The 20,513-nt window shown below is 46.7% G+C and overlaps 3 protein-coding genes across 7 annotated transcripts in view; 1 reads left to right on the top strand and 2 right to left on the bottom strand.

Moving 5' to 3' along the window:
* The first annotated feature begins 5,303 nt into the window (after positions 1-5,303).
* LOC106749192 lies at positions 5,304-7,490 on the top strand. The gene is made up of 5 exons (XM_014628379.1): positions 5,304-5,797; positions 6,046-6,160; positions 6,226-6,260; positions 6,345-6,681; positions 7,052-7,490. Exons 1-5 carry the CDS (start codon positions 5,641-5,643, stop codon positions 7,476-7,478), a joined length of 1,071 nt encoding a protein of 356 aa, XP_014483865.1. The 5' UTR covers positions 5,304-5,640; the 3' UTR covers positions 7,479-7,490.
* A 241-nt stretch (positions 7,491-7,731) lies between these two features.
* LOC106749262 (MOB kinase activator-like 2) overlaps positions 7,732-20,513 on the bottom strand; it is a 32,255-nt gene continuing 19,473 nt past the window's right edge. For 3 of the 4 annotated variants that reach the window (XM_014628546.1, XM_014628545.1, XM_014628544.1), the window contains exons 2-5: positions 9,733-9,987; positions 9,291-9,415; positions 8,837-9,064; positions 7,732-8,396 (exon numbers count right to left, since the gene is read on the bottom strand). In XM_014628546.1, the coding sequence (XP_014484032.1) occupies positions 8,281-8,396; positions 8,837-9,064; positions 9,291-9,415; positions 9,733-9,884 (621 nt within the window). In that variant the 5' untranslated portion in view covers positions 9,885-9,987 and the 3' untranslated portion in view covers positions 7,732-8,280. Of the gene's footprint in view, positions 8,397-8,836; positions 9,065-9,290; positions 9,416-9,732; positions 9,988-13,552; positions 13,881-20,513 lie in introns of those variants that run through there. The other variant, XM_014628543.1, reaches the window with a different exon arrangement.
* LOC106749266 lies at positions 14,117-18,566 on the bottom strand. 2 transcript variants are annotated; one of them, XM_014628549.1, is made up of 4 exons: positions 17,987-18,566; positions 17,366-17,421; positions 15,025-15,183; positions 14,117-14,198 (listed from the first exon to the last, which is right to left on the bottom strand). In XM_014628549.1, exons 1-4 carry the CDS (start codon positions 18,035-18,037, stop codon positions 14,135-14,137), a joined length of 330 nt encoding a protein of 109 aa, XP_014484035.1. In that variant the 5' UTR covers positions 18,038-18,566; the 3' UTR covers positions 14,117-14,134. The 2 variants fall into 2 exon arrangements, with proteins under 2 accessions (XP_014484035.1, XP_014484037.1); XM_014628551.1 differs by lacking the exon at positions 15,025-15,183.

The following is a 20,513-nucleotide window of genomic DNA, read 5'->3' as shown; positions in this document are numbered from 1 at the left end:
AAAATATATACCGATGTCCTAATATTGATCTGGAACAATTTTTTTTTTTATAAGATTTGTTTCATATACATAATAAAGTTTCACAGTTGAATTGTTCTAATCACTCTGTATTAATTAACATAATTCATACATTTAGATACACATATATAAATAAAAAGCAAATACAAGTATAAAAGAGAAATAAATAAATATAAATAATCAATATAAGTATGAAAATAAATATAAGTAAATATATAAAATAAATAAATATACATAAATATATATATAAAAAAAAGCATTCGATCTCTCGAAAAATATTTACCCAGGTTCCGCCATAGTAATCATCTCGGGAACGAACTCGAAACGGACTCACTGAACTTACACGAATACTTCACTCCATTGGTGTTGGAGTATCCCAAGGAGATCGCAAGGAGGAGCGGATCGTCCTCCGGAAATCCCGAGGAGGATATCCAGAAAATTGAGGAACACTCGCACGCAGTGGGACAGTTCCGCAAGGGTCGCACGCGTAAAAATGCGAAAAGAGGAAGCGGAACGTGAGACGCGGGTCCTCGGCTCCGCTGGCATCTGCTTACGAGGCGGAACTTGAGACCATGTGCTCCTTCAAAGCGCAGCGACCGCCGCCGTACTGCCCCCACAAAGATCGTTTGGAAATAGCTTGGCCGTGATGTGCCCTGTAGTCAGGCCTGTAGGACCCACATACACACGCGCAAGCAGGTATATATCTACCTACGCGTGCGGGCGCAGCCTCCAAAGAAGCGTCCCATAAGCAGGATTCTGGGCCCGGCTCCCTTCCTTTATCGCCCGTTGCGTTAGCGTCGAACAAGTAGTACCTCATCTATGCCCTACTGGAAGGTTTGGGAACAGGTAACTGGACGGGCAAGGAACCTTAACAGAAAGTAAATAGCGGGAAATACTTCGAGTAATGTACGCTCGAAGCGTATCGAATCGTTATAATCACAAGATATTCTGCCGTTAGTTGGATCAGTTATTATATTTTAGATTAATTGCAAGAGAGCAAAGAATTATGCGTATTGTTATCAATTAAAGCAATATAATTAGCCGATTTGGCTAAGCTTGGTATCACCTTGTGTTACCTGCCTGTTGGTAGCTCACGGAGTTTTTTAAAAAGCAAAATTAATTAATAACGTTCTCTCGAAGATCATTAATGTTTATTTACTGCTACTTTGTTTACTTGTATTTTACAGCAAATAAGTAAAAAAAAATATACGCTCGTTGATTTACTCGATAATTTTCAAGGCGTAACGGCGTGTAACAGGTGATACAAGCGTATACACAAGTATTCTTTACGAAGGTGCAAGATAAGTCTATTTATCTATTTATTACCTTTTTATCCGTGGGGAATTTACCAAAGTGACCGCTTTATATTATCGCATATTCACAACATACACCGTGATTACATAAAATACTTCTTATCCTATCGCGACTTTTAGAATTTGTCGAAGTTGATATCAGGTTACGAGGCAAGAGTTTTATCGCAAACACGAGATATACGAAATACACGAAGAGCGAATCCATCGGGCTCTCGTTTGTTCCCATTTTTATTTACAACGTATGTACATCAACATACGTACTGAACGTAACTCAGTACAGTCAATACGGTGGTCCTATGAACGATTTGATACGCAGCGAATTACATGTTCCGGCAGTTTTTTCAGCAGAGAAACTAAGAAGTTTATTGATATGTGCATTCTGTATCAACTCGTCGGGCATCATCTCGATGTCTTTGACTGCCACAACAGACGTAACATCTATGTAATATCTATGGAACAAAGAGAAAGAATAATCGTAATTCTTGTGAGAGAAAATCGCCACGTATCTGATCGCGCTACATACCTGAAACTTCATGACGGCCCTGGCTTAGTTGACTTTACTGATCATTGACAACTGATGAAGTAATCCAAGGAATTTATCATTTTTGTTATACTCGAGATCAAGCAGATGAGAAATTAATTTGATCGACTCTTTCTGCTTGACAGCCATTATTATTCATAAGATACGTAATGTTCTTCGGCAGGATCAATCGTTACAAAGAACATCATTATAAAGAACAGACAATATTCTTCTGACTTCTGACTTCCAAGCTTCTTTACACGGTTTTTATCCTTATTAACGTTTTGAGTATATCATATAGGATACCATTGGCCTTATCTTCATCGCGATACCGCTAATCGTCAAGAGCACAAACTTGCATCTTAGACTTGGTGATATTCTTCAACCTGATATGAAAATACGTAATGATAAAATTAATGATAAGTAAAATTTAAGTAAACATATGTCTCGTTTGTTTTCATATACATTTAAATAACATTTACTTAAAGAAAACAATTTTTCCTTATAATATCAGGTACAATATCATTCATATCGCAAGCCTAGTTTACAAAGAGATCATTCATCTTCTACAATTTATAATTAAAAAGAAAGAATATCGACAATATATCTCGATAAGAAATTGGTGCAAAATAATACCATTTTAACAGAAATCCGACGTTCTGGAATCAATGAATTCTTCGAGAGCAATTCTGATAGACTCTGGACTAGAAGAAAGAAGAAAAAGTTCTTAGACTGTTTGAAGTCTAAGAAATTTTTGCATGCAGATAGAATTTGATTATATAAGTAAATGAATAAATATAAAGACTATTAGATCTTTTTCGGATAAAGTGTATCGACACGGATTGAGGTGCAATGTTACAAATCGCATTGCCCTCACCGAGTGAAGACTTTACTTTCCTTCCGCTTGACGACCATTATTGTTCACAAAATACGCAATAATGGTGCTTTTGGGAAGGGATCAATCGCGAATACCGAGTAGAAAAGTTCAAAGTGCTTGAAAAAGTGGTAACACGTTGGTGATAAGTCTGGTAAATACGGAGAATAAGGCAAATTTCATGTTTCAAAACAATGGACTTCTGTATCACTATTTACGAAACGTACAGGCAAGCATAGTCGTGCAGCAAAATAAACCTTGCCCGATTAACTAATACGGACTATTTTTCAGATAACTTCTGGTGCATGACTTCGAATTCAGGAAATGTAATTGTTCGCTAGGATTTAAGAAGTTGTAGAAGACAACACTGGCCACTGACCATTAAATAGTGACTACCATCTTTTTTGGATGCAGACTTGGGCATATATCGTGGAGCTTCAATGGCATCCAATCATTGCGCAGAGTGTCGCCAGTTGTTACAAAGAATCCATTTTTTATCAGTCACAATACGACATAAAAATGACTCCTTATCATTGCGCAAAAGCAGATTTCTTGATGTTGAACTTTTTGTCCTTTGTTGAGTTCATGTAGAACCTACTTGTCGAGTTTCTTAATTTTGCCAATTGACCTGAGGTAACAGTAAATTGCAGTATTATACCCTTTCCTGCAAATTCTCAGACTGTTTGAAGTCTAAGAAATTTTTACATGCAGATAGAATTTGAATATATAAGTAAATGAATAAATACAAAGACCATTAGATCTTTTTTGGATAAAGTGTATCGACACGGATTGAGGTGCAATGTTACAAATCGCATTGCCCCCACTAAGTGAAGACTTTACTTTCCTTCCACTTGACGACCATCATCGTTCACAAAATATACAATAATGGTGCTTTTGGGAAGGGATCAATCGTGAATACCGAGTAGAAAAGTCCAATTAGCTTCAACCAACGTTTTCAATTTCTTATCGTTCAGGTTGTCCTTGTCTTCCACATTCTTCATATTTGAGACCCTCATGTCCAGTTTGGAATTTTTCATACCATCGATGAATGGTGAGTTGATTAACAGAGTTTCGGCCAAATACAGCATTGATGTTGCAAGCAGCTGTTGCAATACTATGACCACTTTTCCATTGGTATAAAATGAGTACACGTAAATCATCTTCAGTTATGCTGAAAAGAAAGTTGTTAAACACACATTTAAATATACAAATCAAGAAAATTAAAATCTGATGAGTGAAGAAATTCTAAGCTTTTAAAGAATATATAATATATCCATAAATATAAAAATATCTATTGATAAAAATATTTCGGGAAACATTTGACATTGCGAAAACGAATATTTCATTTGTAACAACTTAATATATTTCTTGATATATTAATAAGTATATAAGAAAAGTATTTGGTTTCTAAAAAGGTTCATCCACGTGCTACCTTTGTGAACGGCCATCTTAAGAACAAATTCGAAATGAACTGACGAAGCTTTCACGAATATTTTAGCACTTACTAACAATTACATCTCTTTCAGTTTCCTCCATAATAAGTTTAAGAAATTTTTACATGCGGATAGAATTTGAATATATAAATAAATGAATAAATACAAAGACCATTAGATCTTTTTCGGATGAAGTGTATCAACACGGATTGAGGTGCAATGTTACAAATCGCATTGCCCTCACCAAGTGAAGACTTTACTTTCCTTCCGCTTGACGACCATTATTGTTCACAAAATACGCAATAATGGTGCTTTTGGGAAGGGATCAATCGTGAATACCGAGTAGAAGTTCGTACTCACATCATATTGGCTGGATGAAGAATGGCGAAGAACCACGAGGACGCGATCACACTGTAAAAGTTTTAAGCTAGCCGTAAGCAAGGAGGGCGCCACTGGAAGCGAGCGAGTGATCGCCACCAGAAGCAAAAGAGCGGGCGCGAAATTTAAAGAGAACGAAATAGGCGAACGAGTCAGTCGGCCGTGGCAAGTCTCTCGGTAAAATAGAAATAATAGTAAATAGTTTAAGAGCAAGGCCGTTTTCTCCGGTGAGGTGCTGCTATAGAAGCAGAGGAACAATACAGTATTAGTTCCTACAGCATATTTTATAAGTCTGCAACAGAAGCAAAAAAGAAATATAATTACGAACTAGAAATATCAGCCATAATCAAAGCGATGCCATCTGACTAGAGTATCAGAGGTAGCGATTACAGCTTCAACATTTTCTTCAGTGAAACTGGCACTGGCAAATATGTACCCAAAACTGTCTTTATCGATTTGGGCTGCATCCCAAAACGTTCTTTTTCCAAGGAAAATTTCACTCTCGGTGGCTGTTCCAAAACTTGTTGAGCGTTTCTGATTGGTCCCTCTTTCATCACTTAGAGGCTACTGAGTAAAATTTTCTACGAAAAGAACGTTTTGAGAAGTAACCTTGGAAAAAGCAGGCGAAATTTGCATACCTTAGCCGTAAACGGAAAACGAATTGAACAGCGATGAATGTGGCGTGCATCGCGCGCAGGAATTTGTCAAAAGCGATTGGACGGGGAAGCGCGCTACTTTCGCGCGCATGCGCACGCCTTTCGGCGATCTGTCTAGAATCGTGATTAGCGGCTTAATTACAAATTTGAATGCACAAATTTAATTACAAATTTAAATTTGGTAAATACGAGCAAAGCGAGCTCGTAATATCCTATTTAACGAAAGCCCACCAATACTTCCCGGACATACCAATTGCTGAGTGAATACCGTCTAATTAAACACGATACCACTTGAATACGCGCAACATATGTAAGCGTACAGGTACAAATCGCTTTTGTTATCGCCATTGTTCCGATAGTTCAGTTTTCGTTGCAGTTTGCTTGATGTTAGTCGCTGTTAATTTAATTTTTCGTTCAATGCGTTTCATCGTAAGGAAATGAGTTCAACATGGTTACAGAGGGTGATTGTTCTTGCACCGACACGACGGAACCGTCCAATGTAACGTCCTTGCACTCAGACGACGTTACCCCGGCCAGGACTCCCGACGCGAACCTCTACGTCAAAACGACCGACAAAGAAAATGATTCGGCCGAAGGACCCAAAGGTAAGCATCTCTGGATGTCTTTCGAAATTATACAAGCCGGATATCGCTCTCATTGCGGACTTGGTATGAATTTCTTTTTAACAAAAGTTTAATCGTAGTAGTTGTCACTCGTCCCTTTGTCTCTTTGTCTATCTAATTTTACCAATTTGTTGATACAACTGTCCCGTGTGCAGATACGGACTGCGAATGTCCTCCCGACGTGCCGTCGATTACGAGTTGTCGTACGACTGCAATATCGGTTCCGACAGGACCGGTACATCAATCGCAGCAGGACAGTTCGAGGGATCTGCACCCGATGACAACGGCGATGACGACATCGCAATACCTGCCGAGTTTCCCTTGCCTCTGTCACACTCACAAAATGTAAGTACCCATCACTTTCCGTTACGTTGACCGATTTATCTCTTAAAGTAGACTTGTCGTTTCAGCAACGGTTACGTTCTGCCGGTGAAACTCAGGGAAGGTATACGCAATAATCGTCGTTTGTAACGGCGAATTGATGATTCTGGCACAAAGAGCCGGATATAAAGTGAAGTGATTTTCTTAGAAAAACCGCAATCGAGGCCGTTCTGGGGCCGTTTCAAGTGGAAACGACCGAAAAACGCGTACTGCGGCAAGGAGAACAAGATTTACGAGATCAAGCTGAAGCAAACTCAGTGTCCTCGCTACGCCAAAATGCGTAAACAGCCGCCCGACGCGGCCCGTGAATTTCAGCCTTTCGTCTGTTGCGACACATCGGACGGGATATCGAGCAAGATCGAAAAGTCCCACGATCCTCCCGGCAAGTCGGTGAAGCTGCCCAAGCACCACGCGAAAACGAAACTCAAGAGAGACGAGGCCGTGGAGAAGATCGAGATCTACTACTTCGATCATGGAAACTCAGCGTGAGTGCGGTTGATTCAATAGGTTTGTCCAGTTTAGCCGAACTAGATCGCACTTTTTGCACTAAGAGTGAAACAAATACACAACTTAACGAAGGTGATGGAAAAAGGAAAGAAGTGCAACACTAGCCCAGTTAAGATGGACAAGTCTATTATTAAATATCCACGCAGAACGATCCGAAATTTAATTGACACTTTGGTGATGGTCTTTCAATACATGTTTGGAAATAATAGACTTTATAATAAGCTTATAATAATGAATAATAGTCCCTCTACTTTCCCTCTTTGCCAAAGTGAAGTGGAATCGTGGAAAAAGCCTATCAATCGGCATAACCCAACGCAAGCGAATAAGATGCAATATTTCTCTCGGCAGATATTATCAAACGACCGACTGTCATCCCGTGTTAACTACGGACAAGTGCGCGGAGAAGACGGATCAAGCGGCAACGCGCTTCTGGGCGGAGATCTTCGGCACGATTCACATAGGCACGGCATTCATCACCGCTTTCATCCTGCAGCTTCTTCGCTTCGTGCTCTACAGCGCGATCCGGCCGCTGACGGTGGGGATATTGCAGTTGATAGCGGATTACTTCGTGAAACCTCTGCTGTCCATCGTGTTCAACGCTGTCATACAGCCGATACTGATATTACTATACAACGTCGCCACGTCGCTGAGGGATCTCTGCGAGCCGATAGCCGAGGCGCTCGGCCTGTTTCTCAGGGAGATAGCGAACCTCTGCGCCGCGATCAGACTCGTGGAAGTGAAGCACGTTCACCCGCCGACCGCTGCTTGCACTTGAACGCGCAGCTGGCGATGCACTACTAAAAAATACCTCGAGTCATTGCAGATATCTAACGGGAGGCAGATGAGTCACTTCGAGATGAATATTAGTCGGGATCGGATCAAGACTTACACGATGAAGAATCTTTAACGGACAGTCGAGGTGGTGGAGGCGTCCCCGAGGGATACCGCGAGATACTTTGCTCGGAATCGTGGAAGTTGAGTCTTGAGCAGGGGAGATCCCCACATCCCCACTTGTCACCAATAACACGTGCCTTAACACCAGGTATATATTTGGTATTATTTTAACTTTACAATATTATTATTGTTTCATTTTTTACAGAACAAATTATCTCTTATAGCAACTAACTCTTTGTCAATAATAATCAATACTCGTTCTTTTTGTCGCACTTTCTCTCTCTCTCTTTCTCTCGCACATTCTCTCCCTCTCTCTCTCGTATATATCTTACTATTTAATAAATTATGTACAATCTCACAAACAACAAACGGAGGAACCTAATTACATCATGTAATTGTTCACACTTCGCTATATACAGGTACTACTGGTATCGTTTTCTTTGTTTTTTTTTTTCATTTTTTACAGAATCGCCGTTCTTTCTCTCTCTTTTCGGCCATTCTCGCGATCCTGCTACTAATTAACACGCTCACGGCATCACAATCTGTATTCTTATCTGTTCGCGTAGTGTCTATAAAAAGGAAAAGAGGAGAAAGATAACCGAACGAACAAACGAACGAATCGCCTATCGTCACCTAGTCTCAGGAACTGCAACCTTTTCTCGCTCGCTACGACGCAACGCGATCTAGGTGGTGGTTGTGGTGGTGGTGGTAGTGGTGGTGGTGGTGATAGTAGTAGTGGTGGTTGTGGTCGGAGTCTCCTGGATGGCTAAGGTCTGCGAAGGCGCGGATGTCGAGTCACCTGTGAGCAGAAGAATCGATTAANCACCTGTGAGCAGAAGAATCGATTAAAAAAAAAAAAAAAAAAAAAAAACGAACAGCAATTTCCCCACAGCGGGACGGATTAATGTAGCCTAAATATACGCCTGACACGTGTGTGTAATCGGCTTCGCTTCTTAATCGCGCGATTGATGATCGAGAGAACCTGCTCGAGCGGAGCGGGCCTCCTCCAGCGGAGAGAACGCCGCAGACCGCACGCGAACCGCAAGTTTCGAATTAAACTGACTTAATAGCAACAAGAGGAGGTTCCCTTCGCGCGAAAGAGACGCGTGGCTCGCGATCGATCGCTCGGAGGCAAACGCTTCCTTCGCTCGAAACACGCTTGGGTTCCCAGGATCTCCCGATGCCGGGCACATTGCGTAACCGGCATCGATCAATACCGCGCGCGCGCGCGAAACTTACCCAAGAGGGCGGCCTCTAAGTCCCCCAGGATTTCCGTTTCCTTGGGATCTATAAGGTTGAAGCGTTGATTGAGGAGCGTGAGGTGGGCGAACACACAATTGAGGTGAGCGTGCAACCCCAAGAGCGCCACCTCCCTGAAGTGGCAGTGGTAAATGTGTGCCACCACGTGGTACAGTAGCCGCAGGATCTTACGCACTATCGACTCAAACGAGCTTGGAAACTCGTTTGCTGCAAAGTATCGTGATACGTCAATCGCTGTCGCTCTCACCCGTCGCTCTTAATTATACCTTCATTGATTCGAGCCAATTTAAAGTCGATTGTGATTACCGTCGACGAAAATGTATTTCTAATTATCGACCTTGTGCTTTTCGACGAACATAACGCATCTTAGAAAGAAAAGAAAAAAAAAAAAGAAAAATGCACACAGTGTCAAAAAGTTAAGCAGTTCTCTTACCGTATTTTGTAGGGAATATAGTTTCATCGCTAACAGTGCGTTGCGTAAATGTCATAACGTAGTCTATATATTGTGGTGCCGCCACTCTCGTCTTCTTCCCCTTCTCGTCGAACCACAGATACGTTCTGGAATGATAAATCAGTTGTCAATTGTTGTGGCCGATCGACTGGCCGTTTCGAATGCGAAACTACAACGGTGATATGTGCGCCAATAAGCGGCTCGGATCGATCTTCGAGACTTCATCGATGAATGGTAAAATCTTCCAATTTCCCGTTCCTTCCGCATCCCTTTTACGCTTTTAAATCGAATCTACATAAAACCATTCCATCGATACAAGTTGAAGAATTCCGAAGAAAGCAAGGGCTGATAAGCGAGCCGACGCAATACTGGACGGTATATTCCCACAGGTCAATCATCCCGTAGAGGAAAAGGAAGTCCGTACCTTAAACCGGGACCGGTCATGTCGGGGCAGCCCGTCATGGTGCAGAACTCGGATATCGTGCCGTAGACGAGATTAATGTGATCGAACAGTGCGAGGGTGTGCGACGCCAGCCACTCGTTGTAATCCAGGCCGGGCGGTAGATCCACGAGCATTCTCAGGTCCAACTCCGGCAGCTGCCTCTCGAGGGCCGCCTCCTCCAGGTACAGTTTCGGATCCTCCGTGGTTCCCGCATCTTTCTCCTTTCGTCTGGCTTTTCTGCAAGGACGAAACAATCGTGGAATTAGCGAGGAACTCGAGGCTCACGACGATGATCTCCGTAAACGCTCAAGCCAGTCAAGCAAAATCACGAGTATCGCGTTTATATAAGTTTTGTTTTTTTTTTATAGATATATGTTTACATATATAAAACACACATAACCACAGCCTCGTGTGAGTTCGATAGGCACGCTGTGCGAAACCAAATTCAACGCTAAAAACTCATCATCGTTAAGTGGGGGGTTTTCTCGTGACGAGGTGAATAGTTGAATGTACAATAGACATGTCGCTTTTAATATACTCGTGCATACATTGATTGATCGATCGAGCGGATCGAAGATACCGGTCTCGCCTCTTGTGAGTTTCGACGTTACGTCGATTTCCTTCACGCGCGATCGGTTAATCGTGAATGACACCCTGTCTATCGTGTTTGATGAGAAGCGAATAAGAAAGGACAGAAGGTCGGTTTTGCCGTACGATTCACGATCGATGATCCACGATCGAGTACGAAGTAAAGAGATCCAAAGATCATGAGACTGCCGTGAACAGATAGTGTGAACAGCGAGTTTACAGAGATAGATCGATCAATCCTGTCGTGGGCTGCTTAAATTAGATTTAGAACGACGCCATCGAGCCATATGATCGTCAAGAGCGAGCGTCCTTGAAGAGTCGTCGGTGAAACTTCCGAGAGGCCTTTCGCAAAACGCATTATGGCGCGCGCTAATTCGCGGTCTTCAGATCGACCGTGGCGGACGGAACAGAGCGCATCGTCTGTAAACGCGACTGGCGCGGGTTCATCAATTAGATTAGCGAATTATCGGATTTGCACGATCACCGGCGCTTTGCCGACTCCATTCAGTCTGCCTTTAATCCATCACGGCGCGCCGCTATTTCTCGCGTCGCGTCGTTCTCGTTAGAGGTGGATCGGTTCCTCGCGTCCCAGGCAAAGACATCGAAAACGGGATGTTTCGAGCGTCGCTGAATTGAAGACCCTTTAATCCGATGCGGTTCTAAGAGTCAGCCAGTGTGAAAAATATCGAGGACAGGGAGACGGTGTGGCTCGATCGGAAAAACAAAAATGCTCTCCTGCGAGACTCACAGCGCCTGAGTCGCTAGAGAGAGAGAGAGAGAGAGAGCTGATCCTTGAAAATTGAGAAAGCAATACAATTCCAACTCAGATTCGATAAAACGTAATCGTCAGTGATTGCGAGCAATTAATTATAAATATGGCGTAATTATACTTAACAATATCGAACATCGAGAAAAGAACTGACAGGTCGCAGTTGTGTGAATCGAACGAAAGAATGCTGCGTGTAACTCGCAAGGGAAAAAGTGTTCCAGCCTGTTCGCATTTGTGTGTGTGTGTGTGTGTGTGTGTGTAAGTTATGTGTGAGAACAAAACATAAGAGGTACATTTTTCAGATCGGCCCGTTTAAATACGCAGCAGCCGGCGTCGCACATTCAGCTTCCTGCCAGTGAAAAATGCAATTACATGCAATAACGATAGCAGCGACGTTCAGCCATGTCTACACGATCCAAAGCGCTTAAAAAATCTTCTCTAGAAAGCACATGCTCCTGGAAAGAAGCTGCGTATCTCCGCACACACGGAAGATATTGGCGCGAGTCAACCGAGTGTGTGTATGTACAAACTCGCGCGTCGCCTGCAATTCCGCACGCTTAATCGCGTTTGCACGTCGTAATAACGATAATCGTGTGTATATACATATATATATATATATATATATTCATGACGCTGCAATGTACTCCCCACGGATGCAATTTCAGCGGCGGATGTCCCAAATATCCGATTCTCCCGATCCTCTCGTCCGCGTTACCAGCGAAACGCGTCAAAACGCAAACGCGGCTGTGCCGCGAGCGACGACGACTCCACACTTCTTCCAGAACACGTACATATAGTATAATATCGTAGCGGCTTCGGTCCGGAATCGCGTCACGTATGAAACGGGACAGGCACGAGCGATGATAATCCGAAAATCGTGACCACCCTGTTCGGTACGTCACACGTCCCTCGACCGTTCGCTGCGAATATGGCACCACTACCGTGTGTGTAGGACCTATGTGTGGTGTGTGCCATCGATATATATATATATATATATATATATATATATATATGTGCGTGTATATTTTCTGCAATTCCCGAACATGCTCAGTTTTCCAGTCACGAGAGACTTTGTCAGACAGTTCGTGTGATCGTTACTCTAGAGTGCATCGTCCATCGATCTTAAAAGTCCAAGAATAGTGGCACATATTTAACCATCAACAGGTACCATTAATATTTATCAAGCTTCTGGTAGCCGGTCCTACGGCACCACTTTACGTTTAACAATGTCATCATCACTTCTGACTCGTCGGACTGTCGTCGCCGGAACTGGATTAATGCCGCGAGTTAAAACGAATTGATCCTCCGAGAGAGAATGCCGAACATTAGCGCACAACCAGGACCAGAATATCCTCTCGCGTCCCTGCTACACATCGACGGGCGATTTTCACGGCGCGCATGTAGTGATACGTATGTACATATCAGAGCTTGTACTAAAAGACTCGAGTAAAACTGTGCGACCGAATCGTTCGAACAGTTCGAGGCGCGCGATCGAGCCGGTGGATCACTCCGAGGAACACTTGAGACGATCTCGGGAACACAAAGTGCTCCTCCTCGACGGCGGGCAAACAGCGTTCGCATCCGCGTCTCCTTTGTCACACGCAGCGCCGTCATCCAGTTACCGGGACGAAAGAAGTGAAATAGTAACTGCTTCTCAGCGAAGGAGTGACAGAAAGTGACAAAAAATAATGACCAAAAGTGACATTTTTTTTCGTCAAACTTTGATAGTAATCAAGGTTATTTAAGCGAAAAAGTAACATTAACTCGAACCTTCCTTAACGTATAGTTTCTTTCACAATACGGTTTGAAAATTCATAACTAAAGGAAAGACCAAGGATATGAGCAAGTATGCTTTCGGAGCAGTTTTATTAGCTTTCTAGCCATAAGGTGGATTTTTCACGAATTCAAGAAAATAAAATTGGATCCGACTCTGTGCTGTTTTGTTCATTTTTCGTCTAATTAATATACAAAATAAGTAAATGAGGTAAATCACGCATTCCTTAAGAAGAGAAACAGCGCGTACAATAAACGGGCAATGGGGTCGCATCCGACCCCGACCTTGCTATCATAGGATTAAGAGAGACGGCAAAAATATGTATAGAACGCCTACAATTTACCAATTTAACGGCAGCTCAGGAAAGAAATGCCTATAGTGACCCATTTTGGACGATAGGAAATTTGGTGGTGACTTGTCAAGAAAAATGACAGAAGGTGACTCAAGTGACTGGATGGTAGCGCCGCGACGCCCGATCGTCGGCCAACTGTACGGTTTCACGGACGATTCCAACTGCTCGAACGCTCGCAGCCCGAGGAGGATTCCGCGATTCGACCTGGAGGCACCACCGAACCGTTCGAGTCGTTCGACCGGAGGAGCCGAGATTGACGCGCGAGAGCACACTATAAGATACATAATCATCTACACGATCGTTCTGGCGGGGAACTCACGCGACTAGTTCGCCGAAGAGCCTGATCTTCCTGTGGCAGGTGTCGAGCAGGGAGAGGCGCGAGGAGGAGGCGCTCGAGCTGCCGGCGCCGGCACCGGCGGCGCCGTGATGAACCGGCGTCGGCGGCGCCGAGACGGTCGTGGTCGAGGAGGCCACCGCGGCCGCTGCCGCCGCGGCGGACGCGGAAGCGGACAGGGGCTCCCGGAGGACGGTGACGGCGCCGCGCGCCGGCGAGCGCAGCATCGTCGTCGTCGTTGTCGTCGTCGCCGCCCCCGCCGTCGGGATCGTCGTGGTCGAGGACGATCTCCTCGGCGCACCGCCCTCGTGCCCGAGGATCCGCTCACGCACGCTGGGTAAGCACCAAATCTTGTTCAGTTGTCATCGAACGCCGGGACGACGCTCGTCCGGGAGGCCGACTACGGCGATCTACGCTCTTCCCTCGACCACTTCTCGTGGCGAGCGACTCTTTCTTCGATTCGGAGAGGACGGAATTCTCCTTCCGAGATGGCGCCGAGGATCAACCTCCGCTGGATTCGTGCGCTTAGCGAGCGGGTGGAGAACAATCACGAGGGGCGTCGAGCGCTCAACGGAATTGACACTCGTCCACCTCGCGTGGACTATTCGACTCCGTATGGTTCCCGAGTCTCCTGGCAATGATAACATCTCTTACACCGTGCTCCGGAGGAGCGGAGAGGACGGTCTCTCGTCTCGCTTCATAACACTAGTCGACGAATTTTTTTTACTTTTCCTCTGTATCCGGAATGAAAACAGGTGCTTCCCGAGTGGTTTCCATCCGCTTAACAGTCCGTTGTCCAAATGTGACTACCGAGTCGCAATTTTGAGAATAATGGCTCAAAAACGCCAATTTTTTTCAAGGGTTTTCGTGACCTTGTAGCACCGGCAGCAAATTTTCTTTTCCGTAAATTGTTTTCGTTAATGCCACGCGAAAGCATTAAGTTTTCACTTTAAAATGCATTTCATAATGTTGCGGTTCTCTCGGTATGATTTTCCATTTTCAAGATGCAGTTAAAATTAAAAACACTGGTCGCGCGCTCTACGTCAATATCATGTTTAGCTGTATATTGAAAAGGAAAAATCGTACTGAAATGATACAAAATGTATTCTAAAGCTAAAAGTTGATACTTTTGTGCGGCGAAATGTGAGAGAAAAATTTACCGCCGGTCTTTGCTATTAAACCCTCAAAACTGGCTTTTCTGTCCTTTTTAACGACATTTTTTTCCCAAAACTGTGACCCAATAGCCAAATTTGAACAACGGATTCATGTTCAACAAGGGAAAGTCGTTCGGGAACAAAATCTCGTTGACAAGTGTAATCGTACATCTCGAACGCGCGAATTTATCCCTCGACCTCTGGTAGCGATTCCAAAGTTCCTCCCGAGAGGCTGGTTCTCGGAGGATGCAGTTCTCTACGGTTAAGAAAGCTCAGCCAAGAGCAACGCGCTCATCGTCTTACCAGGTCCGGGAATGCGTGAGTGGCACGGTGACGCTCGATCTAATCGACCCGGGGAGAAATAGCCCGCGGGAAAACGGCTGAGGTTGCGGAAGACACTCCTTGGAAGACGATCGGTCTCGTTTGCGAGTACAAACGCGAGTGAGAACGGTCGTCGTCGATCTGGAGGTAAAATTCGAGCGTACGGCGCTGCGATTACCGGTGACTTGCGGGAAACGAATGAGGGGGGGGGGGGGGGGGGGGGCAAGAGACGCCGAGAATATTCGCGCGGGCACATCGATTTCCTCTACTTATCGTCGGTATAATCTTACATAACGCCAATACATATACACCACCACGCATCACCTAACACATTCTCCACATCTTTGCGCCGTGTCGTGTTTGATCATTCGATATATTATTCAGTATACAGGGTGTCTCGAGTCGAGCGCGCCATCGTGTCGAACGCGAACTTCGTCACGAGGCGGGGCGATCGATTCTATTTTGGCCGGCCGAAATCTCTGATCCACCTCGTTCGTCCGTGTACTCTTCCTCGTTACGTTCACGGACGCACGTGTACGAGGATAACCCAGTTCCCGAAAGACACCGAGGCGACAAACTCGCGGCGACAGCTCGGAAAAAGCTGGCGCCGCGCCAGCGGCGCACGCTCGTCCGAATTTTTCTGTAATCGCGTGAGAGAGACGAGAAGGAGGCGACGGAACATGTTTATTCATCGTCCCGAAACATAGGCCCTGCAAACCTAAGAGCGTAGGAACGAGCCGGGGCTCTCGTCTTTCGGAAATAAAACGATAAAACGCCCGTTCCACTTCCGCGTCTGCTCGATAATCTGCGGTTTCCGGCGGCGCGAGCGAGAGCGAGCTCGACGCGAAGTGGACCGCAAGAAAAACGTCTCCTAGTCCCGTGGACGCGAGGGTCCGCGTTGACGAAGGCGAGCGGAGGAGGAACGAAGTCGCGCAAATTTTCCTTCCGCGGGCTCCGGTCCACGGCCGAGAAAAATGGGTCGCGCCGCTCGTGACGCGCGCTTTCCCCTTTTTAATAATTCATAATTGCAACGGCCTCGTGAAATTACAGTGATAATCGAGCTGGAATTATAATAACAATAGCGATAGCTCAGCGGCAAACCACGAGCATTACGGTGTGATAGCAGCGTGCACCAATGGGCGAGCTATCGACCCAGTTAGCCGTTCGAGCATGAATTCGAGTGTCGGTGCATCCACGAAGTAAACGAAATGGAGCCAAGTAGCACCGACAATTTCGACCGGAGCCGTGACATGTGCGTCCTTGATCGTGACCCGGGCGAGGTCACGCCGGTCTCCGTCCAAAACTGAGATCGAGTCTAACGAGAGCGCACGCCAAAAGCGTGTAACGGCCAGTGGGCGGGGGCGACAGCGAATAACGATTTTCTCCTTTCAAGGGGACGACAATCTCCATCGTAATCGAGAGATCGTGACATTCGAGACTGAAAGAAGACAGGCGTTCTCTCGATCGTCTCAGAAAGAATTCGGCTAATTACGAGAAACAATGACCGTCGTTCGCGTGCGAGACACGATTCGTGGAGGAATTTCGTCGCTCGATCGTGGGGCATTCGGTAACGCGTTTCTCCGCGGCACGAGGGCGAGAGTAACTACGTGAGCGCAATCGCTGCTATTCGGTGGAAGGGTACGAATTTAACCCTCGACGGGATTACCGTTAATCCCGCGGATCCACTAATTGGACTGGAGTATCGAGTGTTTATAACTCACGGACGCGCGTCCTGACGATCGCAGGTACGAGCTGTCTTCAATCTCACGGGCGAAACGCGTCGAGAACGCTAGTACACGAGGTGACATTCATTTTGATTCGATGCGATCCGAGGGACTCTACATCGCGGCACCTGCTGAGGGTAAAATTCAGCCGCCCCGTTCTCCCGTATCTGACAGGTAAAATTCGTTACAGTCAACCCCTCGGCGTGAATCCCGAAGGATCCCGCGGGTAAATAAGAGACTACCATCCCCGCCTCTTCCCGTTCCCCGGATGTACTCGACGACCTGGTATTTCTTCGAAAGATTCTCGAGGAATTTCCCGACGCGAGATATGCACCTGCGTCCTTACCCGCGTATCGATCCCCGTTCGACTTTCGCTTTTCGGCGCCTCCGGATCATCCCCGACTATTTCCTTCTCTTATTCACTTTTCGCTCATATAATAATGTCCGATTCAATTTGCAATTCTCGACGCTTCGACGGTTCTCCTCGCCTCTCTTTTCCCTCAATTACGTCCTGTTCATTTTTCATTCGCGCGCGAATAATAGTAATTTAATCGGATCTTATTTCGACAAGAAAAATCCAGTCAGACAAATGGAATTACCTGCGAGCAACGATCCTCGTTTTTTCTCTAAGGCAATCATCGCGCCGATCCTGTAACTGTAATTTCATCGGAGGGAGGTTAAAAATTTTTAACTCTCTCGCGCGTACGACAGGTCTCGCCTGATGATTTTATCCGGTAATAAATTTCCCTTGAAAATCAACTCTATCAGTACTAAGAGCGTTTATTGTTGGTATTTTGCACCGTGAAAACTCCTGCGTGACATGTACCTGAGCGAAGCCATTCGAGCCATTTTAGCAATTTGACGCTAGCGAGAAATTTGATATTTTTCAGTCTCGCGTTAAAAAAGCGCTCTTAGTAACGTCAGTTATTTTCAACGTTATTCGACTCGTTTAGATCTGTTTCCCTCCTCTCTCATTCCGCTCGACGAAATTACAGAGGGAGAAGAAAAATCAACAAAACAAAGGCAACTGCTACAAAGCCATATGTCGTCCGAAGAATCGATTCGCGTGGATCATCTCGATGTCAATGAAGAAATCCGCCGCTATTCGCCGAGCGTATCGCGCGAGGGAATTCACTTCATGAATTAGTCGTCAGCGGTTCACGGGGAATTCAACGACGTGTCTCTCATTCAAACTAATCTGCAATGTATTCGCGTCTCACCGAGATCTCTGGGAGGAAGACAGAGCTGCGAACGTTTCCTCGCGGGATCATTGCGCCCGCAGGCGCAGCATCCTCTACAAAGGAAATCCTCTCTCTCTCTCTCTCTCTCCTTCGCTCTACCTCTATCTATGCACCCTTCTCCTATGCCGCATCGTGCTGTAGACGACGCTGCAGCACTTCCTTCCCTTAATCTAATCACAGACGCGGCGCGGAACAGATCGCGCTGCACCGAGCGGTGGCTCGGCAAATCGTCGTCATCCTCGTACGCGAGCGGAGAAAGAGGCTTTCTCCTTGGCGGGCTCGCGGGAACGCGGAAAAAGTACGAAGCGGAAGAGAGATGACGGGGAGGAGAGACGCGCGCGGCACCCGCCGCGTCTCTCGCGAACTTTCTAAACGCGCCGCTCCCAGGTACCGAGCTAGTGCCCCTCGTCGTTCCCTGCGAGACCGCGAGCCGCCCGCGGTTTCTCGCGCATTTCGCCAGCCGACCTGTGATCCTCCCGCTTCCTCCTCTGCGTCTTCTCCCTCGGACGACGGAGCACGACCTGCGCGCGACACTCGACCCGCGACGCGCCGCCGTCGAGCGCACGGACGCGACTGCGAGGGATCTCGCGAACCACCGTCGGAGGCTGTCGCGGGGGCGGCCGACCACCACCTCCTCCGTCGTCGTCATCGGGATGTGCCAAAACGCAACACAAGTCCGCGCATCTCGATCGACCCCCCTCAACCCTTCGACCGAAGACACGTGGGGGCGTCCCGTCTTTCACCCGCGCGTTCTTTCGCCTTTTTCAGGGCGGGAGATGTCCACATGTAATCTCTCATTGATGGAGTCTTTGGGACGCGAAAGTGTCTGCGAGTTATCGAGTTGCACACGAAATGTCAGAGGCTAACGCGCGAGTTGAAGAATCGAGCGCGCGATTTTGTACATCGGCTCTTTCCTCTCGCGTGTGCGAACCGCCTTTGTGCACACCTTTCTCCTCGTCGCCGGCGTTCGTTCAATTATTCGGCGCACGGTCGAAGTGCAGGCTCCGGCGCATGCACGTTTCTACCCGGTGGTCATCTATACCATTTCGTCGTGGGGTATTAATACAAACGCGAGTTTATGGGCGCGTTGATCTCCATCGGCGATGTGTGACCTTCTCGGAAGGGCTGGAAGGGCCCGCACGGCTCGTGACCTCGGCGTGCCGTGTGAATTTCTCTCACGGTGTATTTACAAAAAAGCGAGCTATATTTACGCGGGATGCTCCGCGAGTTGGTGTAGAAATAGAACGGCACCATCGTCGGGTTTGGAGTCGTTATATTTAGAAATATCGACGGCTTAAATGCCGCGAGCACGCGCCTTAACTGTTAACGCAGCGGCTCTTTTATTTTGCAGTTACGGCACGCCTGGCTGGCAACTAGTTTCCCTCGATGAATGAATTATTTATAGCGAGCGGCTATAATCGATCGACTCACGCGGTGGCCAAAAATACCCAAGCGACGATCCGCGAGACGCGGAGAAGCTTCTCGGCGGATGAGCACCGCCGAGTTCTCCGCCGAGCGCGAGGCAAAGCTTCAAAAGCGCAACGGTGTCTACCTTACTCTCAGCTCGCGCGCAAGCAAAGTGCAAGGTGCGAGAAGTGCGGAATGTGTTTCAGCCGAAGGTGAAGCGTGGAAGAGCCACGACGGACGAACCGATATATCGCGGGCTCGAAGGGCGAGGGAGGACGGAAGAAAAAGAGAGAGAAGGGGTGAGCCCTGAGGGAGGGCGGCAATGCGACGGTGGTTGCGCCAGCACGGCGGCGTGCGTCGGATCAGCTGTGAGTCGGGTAACTCGAGTCAGCTGACTGTCGGTCGGACAGACGGACGGTACCTACAACGAGCGGGGAAGGAGCGGTACGGTGCTCCGACTCTGCGACAATCAATATCCCGCTCCGTTCCCGCAACCTCTCTGCTCCGGGAGAAAGAGAGAGAGAGAAGATACACGCGCGCACACAGACTCCCCCTCGTTTTCGTCAACCCGACACCTCCAGCGTGAAAAATGAAATTCGGATAATTAGATGTTGCTCGCTTGCTAATTGGCCGTTGTGCTCCCGAATTTATCGCCATTATTTATACCGCTATCTATTCGTTGGGAATTCATTTTGAAGCTGGCCGAGAGTGCTCTCTCTCGTGTTCTCTTCCTTCTTTTCCTCTCTTCCTCTTCTCGTCTCTCTTTCTCCTTTCCTTCTACGAAGCCTTCTCTTTAAGAAGATAAAGGGTTAAGTTCGGTCACACGCGAACTCGACCTTTTCCCTTGCGGAAGAGAATTACGGGTCACGAGGTCCCTTCAGCGTGCGACAGGGGATTATCGATGGCGTCGCGATCAACGTCTTCTCCACGAGCTTTCCGGCGGTGTCACGGGTCCCGCGGGGTACTTAGGGGTGTCTCCGGGCTGGATTTCTCCGGGCCGACGTTGCGAGAACGCCTCGTCGTGTATATTTTATCGGACAATTTATCACCGCGGTGGCATGCGACAGTTTCACCCGGGCGCCCGGCGGTCCGCAAATAA

This window comes from Dinoponera quadriceps, unplaced genomic scaffold, assembly GCF_001313825.1.
Source record: "Dinoponera quadriceps isolate SergipeBrazil2010 unplaced genomic scaffold, ASM131382v1 scaffold2952, whole genome shotgun sequence".
NCBI classification, from domain to species: Eukaryota; Metazoa; Arthropoda; class Insecta; order Hymenoptera; family Formicidae; genus Dinoponera; species Dinoponera quadriceps.
The sequence above is the reverse complement of the archived record's forward strand: the minus strand, read 5'-3'. Positions and strand labels throughout refer to the sequence as shown.